The sequence below is a fragment of the Chiloscyllium plagiosum genome, chromosome 1 (genome assembly GCF_004010195.1).
Source record: "Chiloscyllium plagiosum isolate BGI_BamShark_2017 chromosome 1, ASM401019v2, whole genome shotgun sequence".
NCBI classification, from domain to species: Eukaryota; Metazoa; Chordata; class Chondrichthyes; order Orectolobiformes; family Hemiscylliidae; genus Chiloscyllium; species Chiloscyllium plagiosum.
This window is the reverse complement of record NC_057710.1, coordinates 88,870,193-88,889,864: the sequence shown is the minus strand read 5'-3', so window position 1 is coordinate 88,889,864 and position 19,672 is coordinate 88,870,193. Positions and strand designations below refer to the sequence as shown.

The window sequence follows — 19,672 nt, the reverse complement described above, 5'->3', positions numbered from 1 at the left end:
AGGACAGTATCAAGGTAGGTGGAGATGAGTTTGGGGCAGGAACATGCTGAGACAATGGGTCGGCCAGGGTGGTCAGGCTTGTAGATCTTGGGAAGGAGGTAGAATCGGGCGGTGCAGGGTTCCCGGACTATGAGGTCGGAAGCTGTGGGTGGGAGACCACCTGAGGTGATGTTCTGTATGGTCTAGGAGATGACGGTTTGGTGATTGGGGGAGGGGGTCATGGTGGAGGGGACCCATGAGGAGGTGTCTTTGAGTTGGTGTCTGGCTTCAGCGGTGTAGAGGTCAGTGCACCAAACTATCACTGCACCCCCTTTATCGCTGGCTTGATGGTGAGGTTGGGATTGGAGCAGAGGGAGTGTAGGGCTGTGAGTACTCGGGTGGCATGTTAATTGTGTCTGGAATTCTAAAACCTTCTCCTTATGCCCCTGTGATGCCCGGACAATGAGCACCAATGCACTTCTCAAGTACACACAGACTACTTCCTGCAAATGCCCCCCTCCATGTGAACTGGTGTAGCAATGGTTTAATGGTGCTGTGAGCTTTGCTGTTTGCTTTTGCCCCATCTAACTTCAGCACTGGCCGTGGCTGGTACTTCTCTCTGTTACCTTTCCGTACAGCTGGTCTGTCCATAAATCAATTTGCATTCCTTGTGCTCCAGCAAAATCTCAACTTGTCCTTTGAGTTCTCTGTGAACTCTTTGATTACTTTGATGGATTCTGGGGACCAGCCTCCTCTGTCCTGATGAAACTTATCAACTGGGCATTAGCATGTCTACTGGCACATCTACTTTCACATCTTCCCAACTCCATTCGCACCTGGGAATCCAGCCCACATATTTAATGCCATATATTTGTTTAGTTTTATCTCTAATAATAAGTAGTTTCATTTTTTAATGTTTAAATTACTTCCTCCTTCTATAAACCTCAGGATAAAGCGTTGTTAATTTTAACTTTATTAACTCTGGGCAAACTTGTACTTACAGTTAAAACTGAAGTGTGTTCATCAATATTTCTCTTTCACTAATAATATATTCTTCAGAGAATATGTTGGACTTAGTTTGCACAGTTATGTCTCATGCTTGCAGAATGTTCTACAAATTAGGACACATACATTTTCAAAATATTGCTAACTGTAGAAATTACAATGTGTTTATCTGAATAATCTCGGAAGGGATCTTTAAACTAAGAATTGTAAAGATTAGTTTAGAGTCATAGAGTCAGAGATGTACAGCATGGAAACAGACCCTTTGGTCCAACCCGTCCATGCCGACCCTACCCAATCTAGTCCCACCTGCCAGCACCTGGCCCATATCCCTCCAACCCTTCCTATTCATATACCCATCCAATTGCCTCTTAAATGTTGCAATTGTACAGCCTCCACCGCATCCTCTGGCAGCTCATTCCATACACGTACCAACCTCTGCGTGAAAAAGTTGCCTCTTCGGTCTCTTTTTTTCATATCTTTCCCCTCTCACCCTAAACCTATGCCCTCTAGTTCTGGACTCCCCGACCCCAGGGAAAAGACTTTCCCTATTTATCCTATCCATGCCCCTCTCAATTTTGTAAACCTCTAGAAGGTCACCCCTCAGCCTCCGACACTCCAGGGAAAACAGCCCCAGCCTGTTCAACCTTTAGATTTAAATCTGATTTCCTTGGGAATAGGATTGGGGGTGGATTTTACAAAATAAAATCCCTGCAGCACAGTCCCATTGGGTAATGAATCCTGTAATTTATGCTGGAAAAGTCACATTTACACCAAGCTGCTGATGATCCGTGCTCACGTCTGATGCCATAAAATTTATTCTTCAAAATAAATCTAAAAATCTTGAGTTAGTCATACTCTGGTCTGCGAGAAAGCTGTGGACTCAACCACCAGTTGCAGATACTTTGATGTCACATTATACTGCATCTGCCAAGTATTTGCCAGTCACTTAGCTTAGTCCAAATCACACAGCAACTTGCTTATAGCTTGCCCTGCCACCCAGCTTTATGTCACCCGAAAATTTTGAGATATTATGTTTAGTTCCTTCATCTAAATCATTAATGTATATTGTGACTAGCTTGGGTTCTAGTACAGGTCCCTGCAGATCACTGCCTGCTGATCAGATAAAGACCCATTTATTCCTACTCTTGCTAACCAATTTTCTACCCCTTTCAATACACTACTCCAATCTCAGCACACATTAATTTTCACATTAATCTGCTATGTGGGATTTTGTGGAAAGACTTCTGAAAGTCCGAATAAACTGCATTTGCTGACTCCCACCGATCAACTCTACTAGTTAAATCCCCAAAGACTTCCAGTAGATTGTTCAGGCATAATCCATGCTGTCTGTGTTTGATTCTACCATTGCTTTCTAAGTCTCTTCTCAAGAATCCCTGATAATGTATTCCAGACCAGACTCACGGGTCTATAATTCCCTGTTTTCTCTCTGCCTCCCTAGTTAAATAGTGCGGTTACATTAGCTACCCTCCAATCCAAACGAACTGTTCCAGAGTCTATAGAATTTTATAAGATGTCCACCGATTTATACACTATTTCTAGGGCTACTTCCTTAAGTATTCTGGGATGTAGATTATTAGGCCCTGGTGAATTATCAGTTTTCCATCCCACCAATTTCTCTAGCACAATTTCTCTACTGATATGGAATTGCTTCAGTAACTCCCTCTCACGAGACCATGTTTCCCATCTTTCGGGTATGGTATTTGTGTCCTCCTTTGTGAAGACAGAAGCAAAGTATGAACTTAGTTCTTTAACCAGTTCTTTGTTCCCCATTATAAATTCTCCTTTTCTGACTGTAAGAGATCGACCTCTGTTTTTAACCAATATTTTCTCGCTTTACATATCTACAAAAATCTTTACAGTAAGTTTCTGTGTTCCCTGCAAGCTTACTGTCATACTTTAGTTTTCTTAATCAATCCCTGGTCCTTCCTTGCTGATTTCTAAACTGTTCCAAATCTTGTTTGTCCTTGCTAACTTGTATACCTCTCTTCCATCCAATACTATTTCTAACTTCTCTCCTAGGCCATGGTTTGGTCACTATTCTCTTTGTGCTCCTGCACAAGATGTGAGTAAGAACTTTTTTGAGTTACCCATTTGCTCTTTGAATGTTTGCCATTGCCTATCCATTGCCATTCATTTCAGGAACATTTTCTGATCCATCGTAGCCAGCTCAGGCCTATTGTATTTCCCTGACTGAGATTCAGGACCCTCTACTCAGAATCAAATACTCTGTACTTTGCTGAAGAATTCTGTATTTTAATGTTGGCACACATAACCAGAACATTAAACCACAGCAGGAATGCCAAGACTTGATGATTTACTGGCCTGAACTCCCTTCTAGAACGTGGAAATCTAAACAATAAACTTGAAAAGGCACTTGCATCAATTTGGAGTGAGAATGATATGCAGGAAATTGCAAGAATACAACCTTATGTGTAAAAGAAATAAGCCATGAAGAATGTTTTGGGGCGGCATGGTGATTCAGAGATTAGCACTGCTGCCTCACAGCGCCATGGATCTGGGTTAGATTCCACCGTTGGGCAACTGTCTGTGTGGAGTTTGCACATTCTCCTCATGTCTGTGTGGGTTTTCTCCAGGTGCTCCAGTTACCTCCAACAGTCCAAAGATGTGCAGGTTAGGTGGACAGGTCATGCTAAATTGCCCATAGTGTCCAGGGATATGTAAGTTAGTGGATTAGCCATGGGAAATACAGGGTAACAGGATAGAGTCTGGGTGGAATGCTTTTCAGAGAGTTGGTGTGGACTTGTTGGTACAAATGGCCTATTTCCACACTGTAGGGATTCTATGAAAAGAAGTGTTGATGGTGTCATTACTGTTAATAGTGCTAAATTGTATAGGTGGTTACTTGATGAGTCAAACCAGTCAATAAAAAGATCGATTCAAGAGTTTGAATTGGACTGGACTGCAGTGGATTAGGCTGATGTGATGGTGAGGTTGGATAGCTGGGGGAGGGCCTGTGAGCAATAGATCTCCTGTCCCTGCTAAATGTGGATGCCCCTAACATTTGGCAGGACGGAATTTACAGGTCAGCAACGTCTTCATTCCTGACTTGATGTACATTGAGCAGCTGGGCTCTATACCCAGTATGACAAGTCCTAACTGTCCCACCATGGCCCTGCCTGAGGTTCCAGGGTAGATATTCAACCTGTACTCCACCAATAAATTCTGGCCTTTTCTGTCCCTTTGATACCAACCTTTTTTGGCTGGTGATGCTTGCAACACTTTGAGCACCTGCCAGATCTTAATTTCCTACTACCTCACTTTGTACTGAGAGGTGCTTAATAATTGTCCATAGCAATATGTTAATGAAGGAACCTCGCTTTAATCTTAGATAGTCTTCTGGGGACAGTTGTGGAGTTGTTTGGCACATGTTTATCTACTCCTCCTATATGGAGTAGATGTCTTTAAGTTTGAAACCTCGAAGTATAATAAATGTTTGGAATAATCCTTCAGGCTGGGTACTCAAATTCAAACTGCTAATCAAAAGCTAGTTGTTTGCTAGTTTGGGTGACTCAGATGAACTCAAGAAGTACTCAGTAGGTCAGGCAGCAGCTATGAGGAGAAACTGTGTCAATGGGCGGAAACTTAACGAGGGCCTGAATGATGTGGGCTGTGGTGAGATTGATGGAGAATTACATGAGAAGTCCAGCGAGGCCTATGTTCACATCATGAGCAAATTGCTGCATCTGCCTGGTGGCAAAGGTCACTTTCATTTTAGACAGCTGCAATTTGGGCGGCACGGTGGCACAGTGGTTAGCACTGCTGCCTCGCAGCGCCAGAGACCCGGGTTCAATTCCCGCCTCAGGCGACTGACTGTGTGGAGTTTGCACATTCTCCCCGTGTCTGCGTGGGTTTCCTCCGGGTGCTCCGGTTTCCTCCCACAGTCCAAAGATGTGCAGGTCAGGTGAATTGGCCATGTTAAATTGTCCGTAGTGTTAGGTAAGGGGTAAATGTATGGGTGAGTTGCGCTTCGGCGGGTCGGTGTGGACTTGTTGGGCCGAAGGGCCTGTTTCCACACTGTAAAGTAATCTAATCCAATCTAATTTGCCAATTTGGAAAGGGTTATTGGTGTTAAACACCTTATTAACTGCACAACTTATATAATTAATATTCCGTTTACTATCTTACTCAACTTACCGAATGTGAGGCCTTCAGATCATTGCTGGCTGCAAGGAACCTCCATGTTACTCAGTACAAGACAGCATCTCAGGCCATGATCCAAGGTATCAGATGCACATCCCTTGTTGATGGACATTCACATCCAACATTTACGAACTCTTCAGGATCCTCATTGTCACCTGTCCGATCCACCTGCAGGACGCTGAAGAGCCAGTGGCCTGCATTGCAGGGTGCAACAGCAAGTGGCAGTGAAAGACTGCTGCAAGGTCACTTCATGTAACGAGACAGCACCCAGCACATGGAGTCACCAAGTTACATCTTGTGGCTGCTTGCTTGTTCTCTTTGTGTTCACTTACTTAGCGCCTCTCTGCATGCTGGTAGCATCCATGATGTACACTGTAGCAAGGGCGTCGATGGAGGAGAGATGACACCAAAAAGTGGCAATTATTGTTGTCTCTGGCCACCCGGCCCATAGCCCATGGTGGAGCACTTGACAAGAACGGTAAAGTTGAACACTTTTTTTTTCTTTATTTTTCTTCCTTTTGGTTTATTTTTGTGTTTTAAGATGGCGACACCCTGTACAACACTTTTTTTTGTATTTTGTATCAAAATACATGACAATAAATAACTCAAATCAAATCAAACCGTGACGTTAGGGCATTGAGAGTTTCAGCTAGAGGCAAAGGATATTAGCACTCTTGGACGGTTATGCTCTTTTGCGCATACACCTGCATATGACAAGTTACACTTGTCATGTTAATCAGCAGGAATCTGTCCAGTGGAGGGGGATGTCTTGTTGTATGGATCACCATACAACAAGACATATATCTATATATCATCTACAGCATGTCCCAGCTGCCTGTGCAGAAAACACACTGCACATTTATTCAACTAACTGATCATGTTGGAAAGTGAGTGGGGTCTCACCCTCAGTATGTACAAGGGGCAACTACTTTCAGTAAGTCACTGGCACAGTCTTCACACAGTCCTGGGATTTGGTCATGGGCCTTCATCCTCTTGGGACTGTTATAATCAGGACACTGTTCGACTGCAGTCTGGGGAGTGGGCAACAGTCAATATTGCAGGCCAGTCATAAGCAAACAAGGGAATCATATATTGTCAGTTGAGGAACTGCAAACACAGCAGTTGGGGGCCTGTTCAGTCATGCCTAGGGGATCCATCTTGGCTTCCTGTAGAGGTCCCCAGGATCTCCGAAGCTAGTCTTTAGCCAATTTGATTCACTGCACATGATATCAACAAACAGAGGCACTGGATACTGCAAAGGCTATAGACCTTGATAACATTCCGGCAATAGTACTGAAGACGTACTCCAGAACTTACTGCTCCCTTAGCCCCACTCTTCCAGTACAGTTACAACACTAGAATCTACCTGATAATGTGGAAAATTTCCTAGATATGTCTATGCATAAAAAGCAGGACAAATCCAACTTGGTCAATTACTGCCCCATCACAGTCATCAGTAAGGTGATGAAAGGGAGTCATCAACAGTGCAATCAAGCAGCAACCTGTTCACTAACACCTGGTTTGGGTTCTGCCAGAGTCCATTACAACCTTGGTTGGATCAGCATGGATGAAAGAGCAGAATTCCATAGGTGAGGTGAAAGCTACTGCCCTTGACATCAAAGCCACAATTGACTGAGTATGACATCAAGGAGCCCTAGCAAAATGAGACAGGGAGAATCAGGAAAAGTCTCCATTGTTTGGAGTTATACCTGACATTAAAGAAGATGGTTGTGGTTGCTGGAGGTCATTTGTCTTAGCTGTGGGACATCTCTCTAGGAGTTCCTCAGGGTAGTGTCCTTGGTCCAACCATTTTCAGTTGCTTCATCAATGACCTTCCATCCATCATAAGGTCAGAAGTAGGGATTTTTGTTGGTCATTGCACAACATTCAATATGATTCATGACTCCTCAGATATTGAAGTAGTTCATATCCAAATACAGCAAGACCTGAATGATATCCAGGCTTGGGCTGATAAGTAGCAAGTAACATTCGCATCATATAGATGCCAGGCAATGATCATCTCCAGTAAGAAACAATCAACCCACTGCTGGTTGACATTTAATGGTGTTAGCATCACTAAATCCCCCACTATCAACATCCTGGGGTTAACACTGACAAGAAACTCAGCTGGACTAGCCATGTAAGTTCTTGGGATAGAAAAGCGGATCAGAGGCTAGCAATACTGTGGCGTGTAATTCATCTCCTGACTTCCCAAGGCCTGTCCATTATCTAAAAGCCTCAAATGAAGAGTGTAATACAATACTCCCCACTTCCCTGGAGAGTGCAGTTTGACACCATCCAGGACAAAGCAGCCTGTTTGATTGGCACCACATCGACAAACATCCAATCTCTCCACCATCGGCACAGCGTGTCAGTAATGTGTACCATGTATAAGATACACTGCAGAAATTCACCAAGGCTCCATAGACTCTATGGCCATTCAATCTAGAAGGACAAGGGTATTCAAGTAACTAAAAACAACAAATGCTGGAGATCATAGCGGTAGCATCCATGGTGAAGATGAGGCGTTGGGGGCCGGGGAAATGGAAGTCTAGTCTTGGAGGAGGTGGAGGGGTCTAGATGATTCTTCATCAGAGATACAGTTCAGTGACTCAATGATCTGGCAACTCTGACTACACATTTTAGGATGCTTGGATGTCGACAGTCTTGTAGATTCAGTGGAATGAATTGTTATACAGCTTTTAATGTGTGTTTATGTTGTAGGATATCAGAGAACTGCTTCTTGTAGAGTTGCTGCTAGTGTAAATGTAGCATTGGATTAACATACTGTAATCGATTCAGTTGCTAACCTCGGTTCCATGTTGTAGAAGCCAAAAAGGCATCTTTGGACAAACCTCAACTTGAAACATTTCCTGTGACAGAGATATCAATAAAATTAATGCACAGGATGTCAAACTTTAGTATGACAATTTATAGATGCATAATGCCTTTAAAATACTAGCAAAACTCTTCATACAAATTTTGTATATCAAAATTTGACACTAAGCTGCATAATCAGATGCTAAGGCAGATGACCAGAAGTTTGGTCAAAGAGGTAGTTACTAAGTAGTGTCTCAAAATAGGAAACACGTAGAAAAATTTAGGGCACAATTTTTTTAAGGCTCAGGCAATTTCATGACCTTAGTTTGGAAGCTGGTGAATGTTAAGGCCGTATGGTTGTAAGCTCCTGAGGCGGAAGATGAGGTGTTCTTCCTCCCATTCGTGTTTGGCCATGTGTTGATGGTGGAGGAAACCCAGGATGGACATGTAGTTGAAGGAGTTGAAATGGCTGGCAGCCAGAATGTAGCGTTGATTGGAGTGTATGGACATAAGTGTTCCCTGAGCTGGTTCCTAAGTTTGCACTCAGTCTCCCAATGTAGAGGAGACCACAGATGCAGTAAATCAGGTTAGAGGAAATACATGTGAATCTCTGCCAGGCCTTGATTCTCTGGGGCCTTACAGCTGTGAGTGGGGGAGGGGTGGGATTAGATTTTCCACCTCCTGCGGCTATGGCTGTATGTAGGAGTGGTTGGTGGGGAGATTAGACCAAACAAGGGAGGACATGGTCATTGCGAAAAGTGGATGGGTTTGGGGAGGAAAATATCATTTTGATGGTGGGGTCCATCTTTAGGTGGTGGAAGTGGCGGAGGATGATGCGTTGGAACAAAATGGTTTTTAACCTGTAGCCAGTGCAGTCTAGTGAGCACAAGGATGCTGGGTGAGCAGTACTTAGTGCAAGAACAGGCGCAGGTAGTTGATTTTGGGATGACCTCAAGTTTATGGAAGGTAGAATATTAGAATATGTGAGGCTGGCTAAGAATGCATTTTAATATTTGAGCCTAGAAGGAATAAAGCCATGGGTGAAGGTTTCAGCAGTGGATCTTTTGAAGTAGGAGTGGTGTTAGGCAGTGTTATGTTTGTAGAAATAGCCTTGTCATTCAGTCCAATGTAGTCAGAGGTTCATCTTGGATCAATTATGACACTGAGCTTGTGGTGCTCCCAGGAAGAGGGGTGGACTCTGTATCATTTTGCACAGTAACTCTGGAATTTAGATCCAGTAAAAAAAACAATGCGATATTTTCCTTCAGCTTTTCTCCTGCTTTGCATTAAATTTGCTGGAAGATTGATGGAAACTCTATTTACATAAGTCTAACATATGAGGAACATTTGAGGACTCTGGGTCTATACTCGATGGAGTTTTGAAGGATGTGAGGGGGATCTAATTGAAACTTACAGCATACTGACTGGCCTGGGCAGAATGAATGTTGGGAGGATATTTCTGTTGGTAGGAGAGACTAGGAGCTGAGGGCAGAGTCTTAGAGTAAGGGGAAGATCTTTTAGAACAGAAATTAGGAGAAACATCTTCAGCCAGAAAGTGAATCTATGGAATTCAGTGCCACAGAAGGCTGTGGAAGCCAGGTCACTGAATATATTTAAGACTGAGATAGGTTCTTGATTGTGAAGGGGATCAAGGGTTACAGGGGGAAAAAGCAGGAGAATGGCATTGAGAAACCTATTAGCCATGAATGAATGGCAGAGCAGATTTGATGGGCTGAATGGCCTAAATTCTGCTCCTATGTCTTATGATCTTATCGTGATATGTTTGCAGAGGGGAAGAAACAAAAATAACTTTGACTGAAGTTGTGCTGGTATTATGTAAGAAAATCACCTGAAACTCAACATGTGTGGTGTCTGTCTGGCATGGAATTGCCTTAAAATAAATCTTTAGAGTGTTATCTTCTGAATTTAACCTGTAGTTACTCATTTTCCATGATAATCAAATCATGTGGAGTTTTTGAGTATAAACAATCTATAATCTAGTTTGGAGCTGGCTCAGTTTTCTGGGTGGCTTTTTCTTATTCTACACTGTGCTTGTATGGGTATTGCCTTGAGTTGCTGAATTGTCCAGAATTAATATTGGACCCTCAGTGTAGAACTATCTGATCACTTAAAATCAAAACCTTTTACCTCTTTAATCCTCCTTGTTCATAAATGTTCAAACTGTCCCTGGACTTTGTAAAGGGGAAAATGACAAAATATTTGAACCCTTACGAAAGCAGTGATTCTAAAGATTTGCATGGTTTCACGGTAACAAACCTAATAATGTAACAAATGAGGAGAAGACCACTTGGCCCTTTGGGCCTGTTCTGTTCACCAGGATGACCATGCCTGATTTTTGGTCTTTAACTCCAATTTCCAGGCTGCATTCCATATTCCTTGATGCACCCAAAATCTCAGTTTTGAATATATTTAGTGATGGGGCACCTACAACCGTGCGAGATAGTTACTTCTAAAGATATACGTTCCCCACCTCCAAGCACTAAAGAAATCCTTTCAGTTCCTGCAGAAGACTCAAAACCTTAACTCTGTTTCCCTCTTCTCACAGTGGCTGCCAGGTCTGCTGTGTTTTCCCCTCATTCTCTTTTTTTTTTTTGCTAACTTCCAAATTAATCTTACTGGGGGTGGCAGGGGTTGGTGGGGGCTTTTAATCATGAGTGTTGCTAACATAGTAGAAGTGTTTTGTCATAAGATAAACATTAAAATGTACAATCTTGAAGTTCCCAACGAAGGATGAGGTTTAGCTGGAGAGACAAACTAAAGTAATAACTTTGTGCTCTTGCAATTTGATATGCAAATCAAAGTTTTCTGTATTTTAATTTCCTTCTTAAATTCATTTTAGGTTACATTTCCTGCTCTCTTTACCATGGCTTGGCACCAATGCTTTGGTACTTTCCACTTCAGGTTTTGGGACTCACCGGCTATGAAATCTTTGCTGCTGCTTATGTCTCTCCCTTAATATTAAACATCACTGCAATCTGGAATTTGGTGAACAACAAATATATCCTTGCTGTTCTCAGGCTAATTAGTTTAGGTAAGTGAGTTCTTTGTTTTTTGATAACTGATAAACATGTAACCTCTCATTTATACTGGCATGTGCACCTGCTATATTATAAACTATTGCAGGTAATACCCGAGGCAAATGTGAGTCAACCTACAAAGATTTCATCGCAGAACAGGCTGCTAATATAACAAATCCCTGTAGTACTACATGTGCACAAACACAAAAACATCATACTCAAGATACATTATGTGATGGGCCATGCATCAATTAACATTGCTCCGTGTCTTGTCATAGATTACACGAGGGACATCATGAGGTACAAAATTAGTAGAGAAACAGGCTCCAATTCTTTCTTCCGAATGAGTTACAAGTCCTCTGATACCGCACTTCAATGTCTGTACTTCCCATCTGAGCTTAGGTTGCAATATTTGGCAAATTTGTTTGACTATGGATGCTTTTGAATCCTGTATTATAGGTGAGTCCAATCTTACTTGATAGAGGGACATATAGAATTAATCCCAGCAATTAAATAATTACTGAATATTTAAAAAAATCATTAGACAAATACTCTCGTTAGATTTATAATGAATAATATGAAATTGTTTAGTTTTAAAAACACAATGGATTAAGTTAAGTACTTAGGTTAAAAGCATCTTTTACTTTAAAAAAACTTTCAAGGGACAGACCTAGGATCTGTAGTTGACTATGCAGAAAAAAGACGTTAACACAATTAAAGAAAAAGCACATATCTATTCAAACACCAGGTGGCAGGTAACAAGGTCAGAATATTAAAAACGGCAATGAATGATTTAAAAACAAAATAGGTCACCAGAATCACAGGTGCTAATTCAATTCAGTCCTCGTAATATCAAGATTGTACTGGATACTGAAAAGGCTGTGGACCACAACATTCCATCAATAGTACTGAAGACTACCTCCAAGGTATACTGTGGAATATCTCCAAAGGTCCTTAGACGGCAGCTTCCAAGACCATCGCCATATCGAAGAACCAGGGCAGCAGAAACACTGAAACATGACCACCTCCAAATTACTCATCATCCTGACTTAAAAAAACCTCTCAATTCCTTCACTGTTGCTGGGTTAAGATCACAGAATTCCCTCTAATGGCATTGTGGGTGAACCTACAGGACATAGACTACAATAATTCAAGCAGACAGCTCACCAGCGCCTTCTCAAGGTCATCTAGGATCAGGCAATGAATGCTGACCATGTCTATGAGTAAATGTCAAAGAAACATGCCCAGATCCACAGCAATATCCAGCAGATGTTGAACAGCTCCCACATGAAGATGATGCAAATGAAGGTCCTGATTGGATTTCAGGGGACTATCATCCTTGATGCTGTTTACTCCAAATGAGCAATATCCAGTGACACTTCTGATTCTCAGACTGAGGATGTGTCTGGACAATGTCACAGTAGTATGCCAACTGCTGGAAAAGGACCTGGATTATGAAGAAATGGGCAGGACCTTTTTGGTCCCTAGCCAGGCAGTAGGCTTTGACAACACAGCTGGCTTTCTTCAGGTGCAGGGAGTAGGACACATCACATTTAAAACATCATATCATAATGTGGCTGAGTTCATCAATAGAAAAATGGTCTGTTCAATCATCTGTGATTGTTGGTACCAAATTCTGAAGCCTGTGCCAGGTACCATGGAACTACTATGATGATTATATCTTAGAGAATTCTCATGTTCCTCATTCACTTAAATGGCCAGATGCTTTACAAAGATGGTTACTTGAAGGCAAGTGCTATCCTCTGCCACCAAAGTTGCTGATTCCATTATGCAATCCCCTCCCTGAGGCCAAGATTAGATGCAGCACAGCCCACTGAGCCATGGTGGAGCAGACAGTATGCCTCCAGAAGATGAGATTCCAATATTTCAATTGGTCTGGGATGGTGGGGTCTTGCTGTAGTCAGAGTGTGCTACATAATTCTAACATGCTGTGCTCTGCACAACTTGAAGGTGGAGTCACAGGTAGACAGGATAGTGAAGAAGGCGTTTGGTACGTTTCCCCTTATTGGTCAGTGCATCGAGTATATGCGTTGGAATGTCATATTGCTGCTGTACAGATCATTGGTTAGGACACTTTTGGAATACTGTTTTCAATTCTGATCCACCTTGCTCTAGGAAAGATGTTGTTAAACTTGAAAGGGTGCAGAAAAGATTTACAAGAATGTTGCCATGGTTGGAGAGTTTGAGCTATAGGGAGAGGCTGAATAGTCTAGTGCTATTTTCCCTGGAGCGTCAGAGGCTGAGGGGTGACTTTATAGAGATTTATAAAATTATGAGGGGCATGGATGGGGTGAATAGTCAATGCTTTGTTTTCCCATGCTAAGGAAGTCCAAACCTAGAGAGCATAGGTTTAAGGCAAGAGGGGAAAGATGTAAAAGGGACCTAAGAAAGTAGTGGGAGCTGGTACAATTACAATATTCAAAAGGCATCTGGATGGTTACATGAATAGGAAGGGTTCAGAAGGAGATGGGCCCAAATGCTGGCAAACGGGACTATATTAATTTAGAATATCTGGTCGGCACGGATAAGTTGGTCCGAAGGGTCTGTTTCTATGCTGTACACCTCTATGACTCTATAACTTGAGTAGGTGAAGAGTTGATGTGATGGACTGTGAAGAATTTGGAGAGTGGCAGCATTCTTCGGAAGAGGAAGATGAAAATATTGAGCAGGAAGAACATCACTTTCTGTACAATAGAGCGCAGCAATATCAGGTGCAATAAGCTAAACAGAACTTAGCTGACACTTCTTTCCAGTGGATCAGAGCTAGGTTCAGTAATTACTCATTGACTGTAACCTTGGTGTTTGATGAAAAGCAAGCGGTCTTGTCTGTTCCCAGAAGCATATCCAGCTTCTGTTTGTTTGTTTGTTGTTTGCTTTTGCTGAATAAAAGAAAAATTTGAACAATTTGAAAATTTCTGGTATTTGATGATCCCATATAAATAATATGTTAGGCAATGCTGGGCATTGGGGTAAGAGTAGCACTACCTTAAACAGGATTGAAAGATGGGATGAGGAGTGAACTCTGTATCTCGGTTCTTGTGTAGCAATAGATGTATGAATCTGTATTTGTATATGCGAGGAAGTGCCAGCTATGCCATCTATGAGCTCTGACAAACATTTGGTTTTTTTGGGTCCCCTCCCACTATGTGCATGGTGAAGGGCAGCTCTGGGCTGCCTTTGTTTGATTGCATGGACAGCTGTTATTTTAAGATGATACTAGCACCAAGAATCCTGGATGACCTAGCAGTGGCAATACTTCTGAGGATGACAAGTGAGAGAATTCAACAAGCAGAGCACCATAGGGGCATGGGTAATGAGGTGTGTTTGGGAAGATAACCTGACAAAACATGCTAACTCTCCATGAAACTCCCAAACATTGACACTTAGCCTGGTAAGCCACTTCGCCTTTCTGTTAAAATTTGAACTTCGTTATTTTCATGATGGACGTAATATAATCAAGGAGGAAATTTATAAAGGAAAGAGGCTTGTAGGTATGTTAATGCCATTTTGTATTCAGAGATATATGTGAAATCATTAGGCTGTAGAGTTTGCTTGAACTTTTAAATAGTCATTTGATTGTAGAGGACTTGAGTATTGTTTGAAGAAAGGTATTTTGTTGAAGCTCTTCTCCATGCACTCATCGGGACAGTTCACAAGAAATAACAATTTTAAGGGGAAGAACATTTTTATATGTGCAGATTGGTTGGCAAGTGATCTGTAGTTACAACAATGTCGTGGAGAATTCATCAGTAAGATGATGCCTGACAGTTATATGAGCTTTGTCAAAATTTAGACCAGGCCAATTGACTCCGATTGGTCAAAGCGTTGCACTAGAGGATGGCCATTGCCTATTTTCTTCAGTCAAACAAACATGGTGTGCACAGTTTTCTCTGCCTCCAAAGAATAGCACCCAGTGTATTAATGTATGTGGGTTCTTGTGCAAGGGTGACAGATTGCAAGCATGACCGACAATTTTAAATCATACATAATATTGTACGCTGTTTAGAGTTTTGTAAGTGTGGCCTTGCAGTACAGTATCTTTCTTTTTGCAAAGTTGAAGAGGCCTGCTCTTGATACAACCCTTCAATCTTTGGGATTAATGGCCTACATATCTTGCATCACACTGGCATTGAAACAGGTGAAGCTAGCAATTACATATGCTATTATGCAGTAGCAACGTGAGTGGTCTTTGTCACTACTAGGCTTTTGATGTTGAATCAAAAAGGTGTTACGCCCTATACACATGAATAATATAGTATATGAATTGTAGTACCAGTGTAAAGCTAGATATGTGGATTGTGAGGCCTACAATCTGGTAGATTTTGTTAAGCAGCATGTCTGCTTGGCTTTTTGTAACAGGCAGAGATATTAAATGTACCCAACCAGCCCATGCAAACCATCTCTAAACACAGTATCTCACATTAGATGTGTTTTCAATGATTGCCCAACATTTGCTAAAAAATCCTAAGAATTGAGGTAATTCTTAGCACAAACTACTTAAGATTGTCAGTCAGGCTTACAGTGGGGCACACCAATGTATACTGGAGGCGATGTGTATTAATCAATTGGATCCTATTCTTTACAGACAGAACATTTACAGTATTCAGTTTCAACTCAATAAAATAGTGACATCCATTCTCTCGTTCATCCCTTCGGAAAATATCTGACCAATCAAAGTCAACCCAACTGGCAACCATCAGCCGGTGAGTTCTCTATGGCAATACCTCTACCAATCACAGATCAGTAGGCAGCCATTCTGCTTGATCTTGTCATACAGTATGAAAATTTGGTTCTTCTTACATCGATTTTCTTGTGAATTGTCCTAATGAGTGCAATGTGAAAATCCTTTTCAGCAATACTATTGTATCTATTGAAGGTTAATTTTGAGACCCTAATTAACCACTAATTTTCACTATTCTTTAGGGAGTTCTAACTCATTAAGGTAGATAACAATGTTCCATTTTAAGTGTCATTGAAGTGAGTTAACGCTTGCAGAATGTTTTATCTATTATTCTACTGGAATGCAAATTTATAATGATAGAAACATAGAAAATAGGAACAGGATTAGATAATTTGATCCCTCGAGCCTTCTGCACCATTCACTGTGATCATAGCTAACCATCAAGGTCAATAGCCCTCACCACTCCCCCCTCCCCCCTCCATCATATCCCATGATCCCTTTAGGCCATGAGTTATATCTACCTCCTTCTTGAAAACATAATATTTTGGTTTCAAGCACTTTCTGTGGCAGTGAATTCCACAGGTTCACCACTCTCTGGGTGAAGAAATTTCTCCTCATCTCAGTTCTAAAAGGTTTACCCCTTATCCTTAAGCTATGACTCCTGCTTCTGGATTCCCTGGTTGTTAGGAACACCTTTCCTGTGTTTACCTTTTCTAATCCTGTTAGAATTTTATAGGTTTTAATGCAATCCTTTTTCATTCTTCTAAACTCCAGTGAATATAAGCCTAACTAACTCAATCTCTCCTCATATGTCACTCCTGCCATTCTTGGAATAGATTCTGTAAACCCTCACCTGCATTCCCTCTATAGCAAGAACATCCTTCCTAGCAAGAACATCTCCGTATCCTCCTCATACTCACCTTTCCACCTGGCTTTGTGTCATCTACCAATTTTGTGATGTTACATTTAGTTCACTTCTTTGACATAAATTGTCAATAGCTGGGGGTCGTAGTACCAATCCCTGTAGTACCCAACCAGTCACTACCTACCATTCAGAAAAAAGATCCTTTTATTCTTAATTTTTGTTTCTTTTCTGCCAATCAATTTTCTATCCATCTCAATACACTACCCTCATTTCCATGAGCTTTAATTTTACTGATATTTTGCAATATTAGATCCTAGAGAAGATGACAATTCATATAAAGCACAAAAATAGGCCATTTGGTCCATTCGATCCATTGTTGGTGTTTATGCTTAACTCCGCTGCTTCCATCTTTCTTAAGTGTAATATGAGCATGTGCTTGTCCACAGAACTCTCTTTACTGGAAGATCATCAAATTTTGATAGACCAGAGAGCTTCTTATACTATGTTTTATGATCCTGAAGCAGCAGTTGATCTTTATCTTGGTGAATGACTCTGACTCTGGGATTGGCTCATGGAGGACAGAGTTTTGTGTTACAGAGCTGCTTCGGGTGAATCTTGAAAGAAAATCAGTAAGGCTTTTTTTCCAAACTTTATTGGCAATGGTGCATTCTGGAAACAGTAAGACAGTGGGCATGTAGGAATGATCCTCCTGGGAAGGGCCTTTTATCAGCTGAGCTACCTTTGGTGCTTTTTGGAAAGTTCTGGTGATGAGACAATCTGAAAAGTGACTTTGGCAGTCTGCTCAGGGAACCATCTGGCAAGATTCACCATCACCTTTTTCTCACAGGCTCTAAAGGATGTTGTGTGTTGACCATTGTCTGATGAACTTGTGATCAAAGGTTTTTTTATTAAAAACAAAATGTTCATGATGTTGAATTGGAACAGCTTGGCTCGCTTGGGCGGCACGGTGGCACAGTGGTTAGCACTGCTGCCTCACAGCGCCAGAGACCCAGGTTCAATTCCCGACTCAGGCGACTGACTGTGTGGAGTTTGCACGTTCTCCCCGTGTCTGTGTGGGTTTCCTCCGGGTGCTCCGGTTTCCTCCCACAGTCACAAAGATGTGCAGGTCAGGTGAATTGGCCATGCTAAATTGCCCATAGTGTTAGGTAAGGGGTATATGTAGGGGTATGGGTGGGTTGCGTTTCGGCGGGTCGGTGTGGACTTGTTGGGCTGAAGGGCCTGTTTCCACATGTAATGTAATGTAATCTAATTCTTGATGAAGGGCTTATGCCTGAAACATTGATTTTCCTGCTCCTCAGATGCTGCCTGACCTGCTGTGCTTTTCCAGCACCACACTTTTCAACTCACTTTAATAAAAGTTTTGTGATAATGAAGTCACACCCATCTTTCACAAAATCCAGGACAATTAGAACCCCAGCACATAGTGACTCATACCGAGTTTGTGTTAAGTGGAGGGTCTGTGCGCATTTTGATACAGCCACCCTGCCTATGGCCCTGCATGTAGAACTGTTGGCATGATGACAACTGTGTACATTTTTCCATCTTTAGATTTGTACATGTTATTCCTGCAGTTACCATCCATTTTCAATCTCCAGGTAAAGGTGAAAAATGGCTCAGATGACCACTGACATGTAAGAGTGAACACTGATCAGGCCTGAAATTATGTATGGCAACACAAAGCCACCCTGTACCTGACCTTTGGGTTTTCACCTACAAAAGAGAGGGAACATGTGCATACCTCATTCACTTGGCAAATAGTCTGATGCAACACACACGCAAAACAGAGGAGCTGACTCAACTCAGTATAGAAGAAATATGTTGTCAAGCTGGAATTCATGCTTCTTGCTTCCTGGGCTGATATTCGAGGGATGCAGTTCAGATCTGTGTAAAGAATATATTAAAATAAATCTGTTTTCACAATGAGCAAGATTATTTGATTCAAATGTGTACCAAGTTTGTGAGAAGATTTGTAGCTCGGGTGCTCGTTGTTGTGGTTCTGTTCGCCGAGCTGGGAATTTGTGTTGCAGACGTTTCGTCCCGTGTCTAGGTGACATCCTCAGTGCTTAGGAGCCTCCTGTGAAGCGCTTCTGTGATCTTTCCTCCGGCATTTGTAGTGGTTTGAATCTGCCGCTTCCGGTTGTCAGATCCAGGTAATTACAGACGCTCACAACAGACTTCACAAATACAGACAAGAAATTGCGCACCAAAAATCGTTAATTTCAAAAACCACCAATCAGGAATCGACTCAAACCATAGAACAGGCTGTCACCATAGGACAGAACAGGACCACACACCGCAAAAAAACGGCAATCAAAGACAAAATGGCCAAACGAACACACAACAGAGAGGACACCACAACACACAGCTGGGTTAGAAACCTCTCTCACAGACAGCTCACAGACACGGAAAGAACAAGGGACTCAACCACAACCACAGGGACGCCAAGACAGCAGACTTCCTAGCAGCACTAGAATGCACACGCTGGAACAATGGACTGACAGAAGAGACACAACAAACAGTGAGACAAAGTATCGATAACAAGGAAAAGACAAACACATAACCTCAACACCAAGGAGAAGGGAAGCACTAAAATCACTAAAACGATAAGAACATAATCATACTACCAGCAGACAAAGGCAGAATGATGGTCATTCTGGATAAATCAGACGACATCCAAAAAGCGCAACAGCTACTTGCAGATACCAACACCTACCAAAAGAGAGAGTTTAACCCCACCCCACAGCTCACCAATAGGATAAACAACACACTGAGGAACCTACAAAAAAACGGACAGATAACCAGGGCTGACCTACAAAGAATGAAACCTGAAAGCAACAACACCCCCAGATTCTATGGACTACCTAAAGTGCACAAACCAGACATCCCACTCAGACCCATAGTATCACTACCAGGGACACCATCACACAAACTGGCTAAAGAACTACAGCAGAAACTGAAACACCTGATCAGCAGATCCAGACACTCTATACAATCAACACAGGAATTCTTGGACATCATCAGAAATATACACATAGACAAGGAAGAAACTATGGTCTCATT

At 42.0% G+C, this 19,672-nt stretch overlaps 1 protein-coding gene across 2 annotated transcripts in view; it reads left to right on the top strand.

Annotated features, from left to right (window-relative positions):
- LOC122555690 (PGAP2-interacting protein-like) overlaps positions 1-19,672 on the top strand; it is a 131,383-nt gene that overhangs the window by 16,361 nt on the left and 95,350 nt on the right. For both annotated transcript variants that reach the window (XM_043701727.1, XM_043701718.1), the window contains exon 2: positions 10,847-11,038. In XM_043701727.1, coding sequence (XP_043557662.1) covers positions 10,847-11,038 — 192 coding nt within the window. The remainder of the gene's footprint in view (positions 1-10,846; positions 11,039-19,672) is intronic.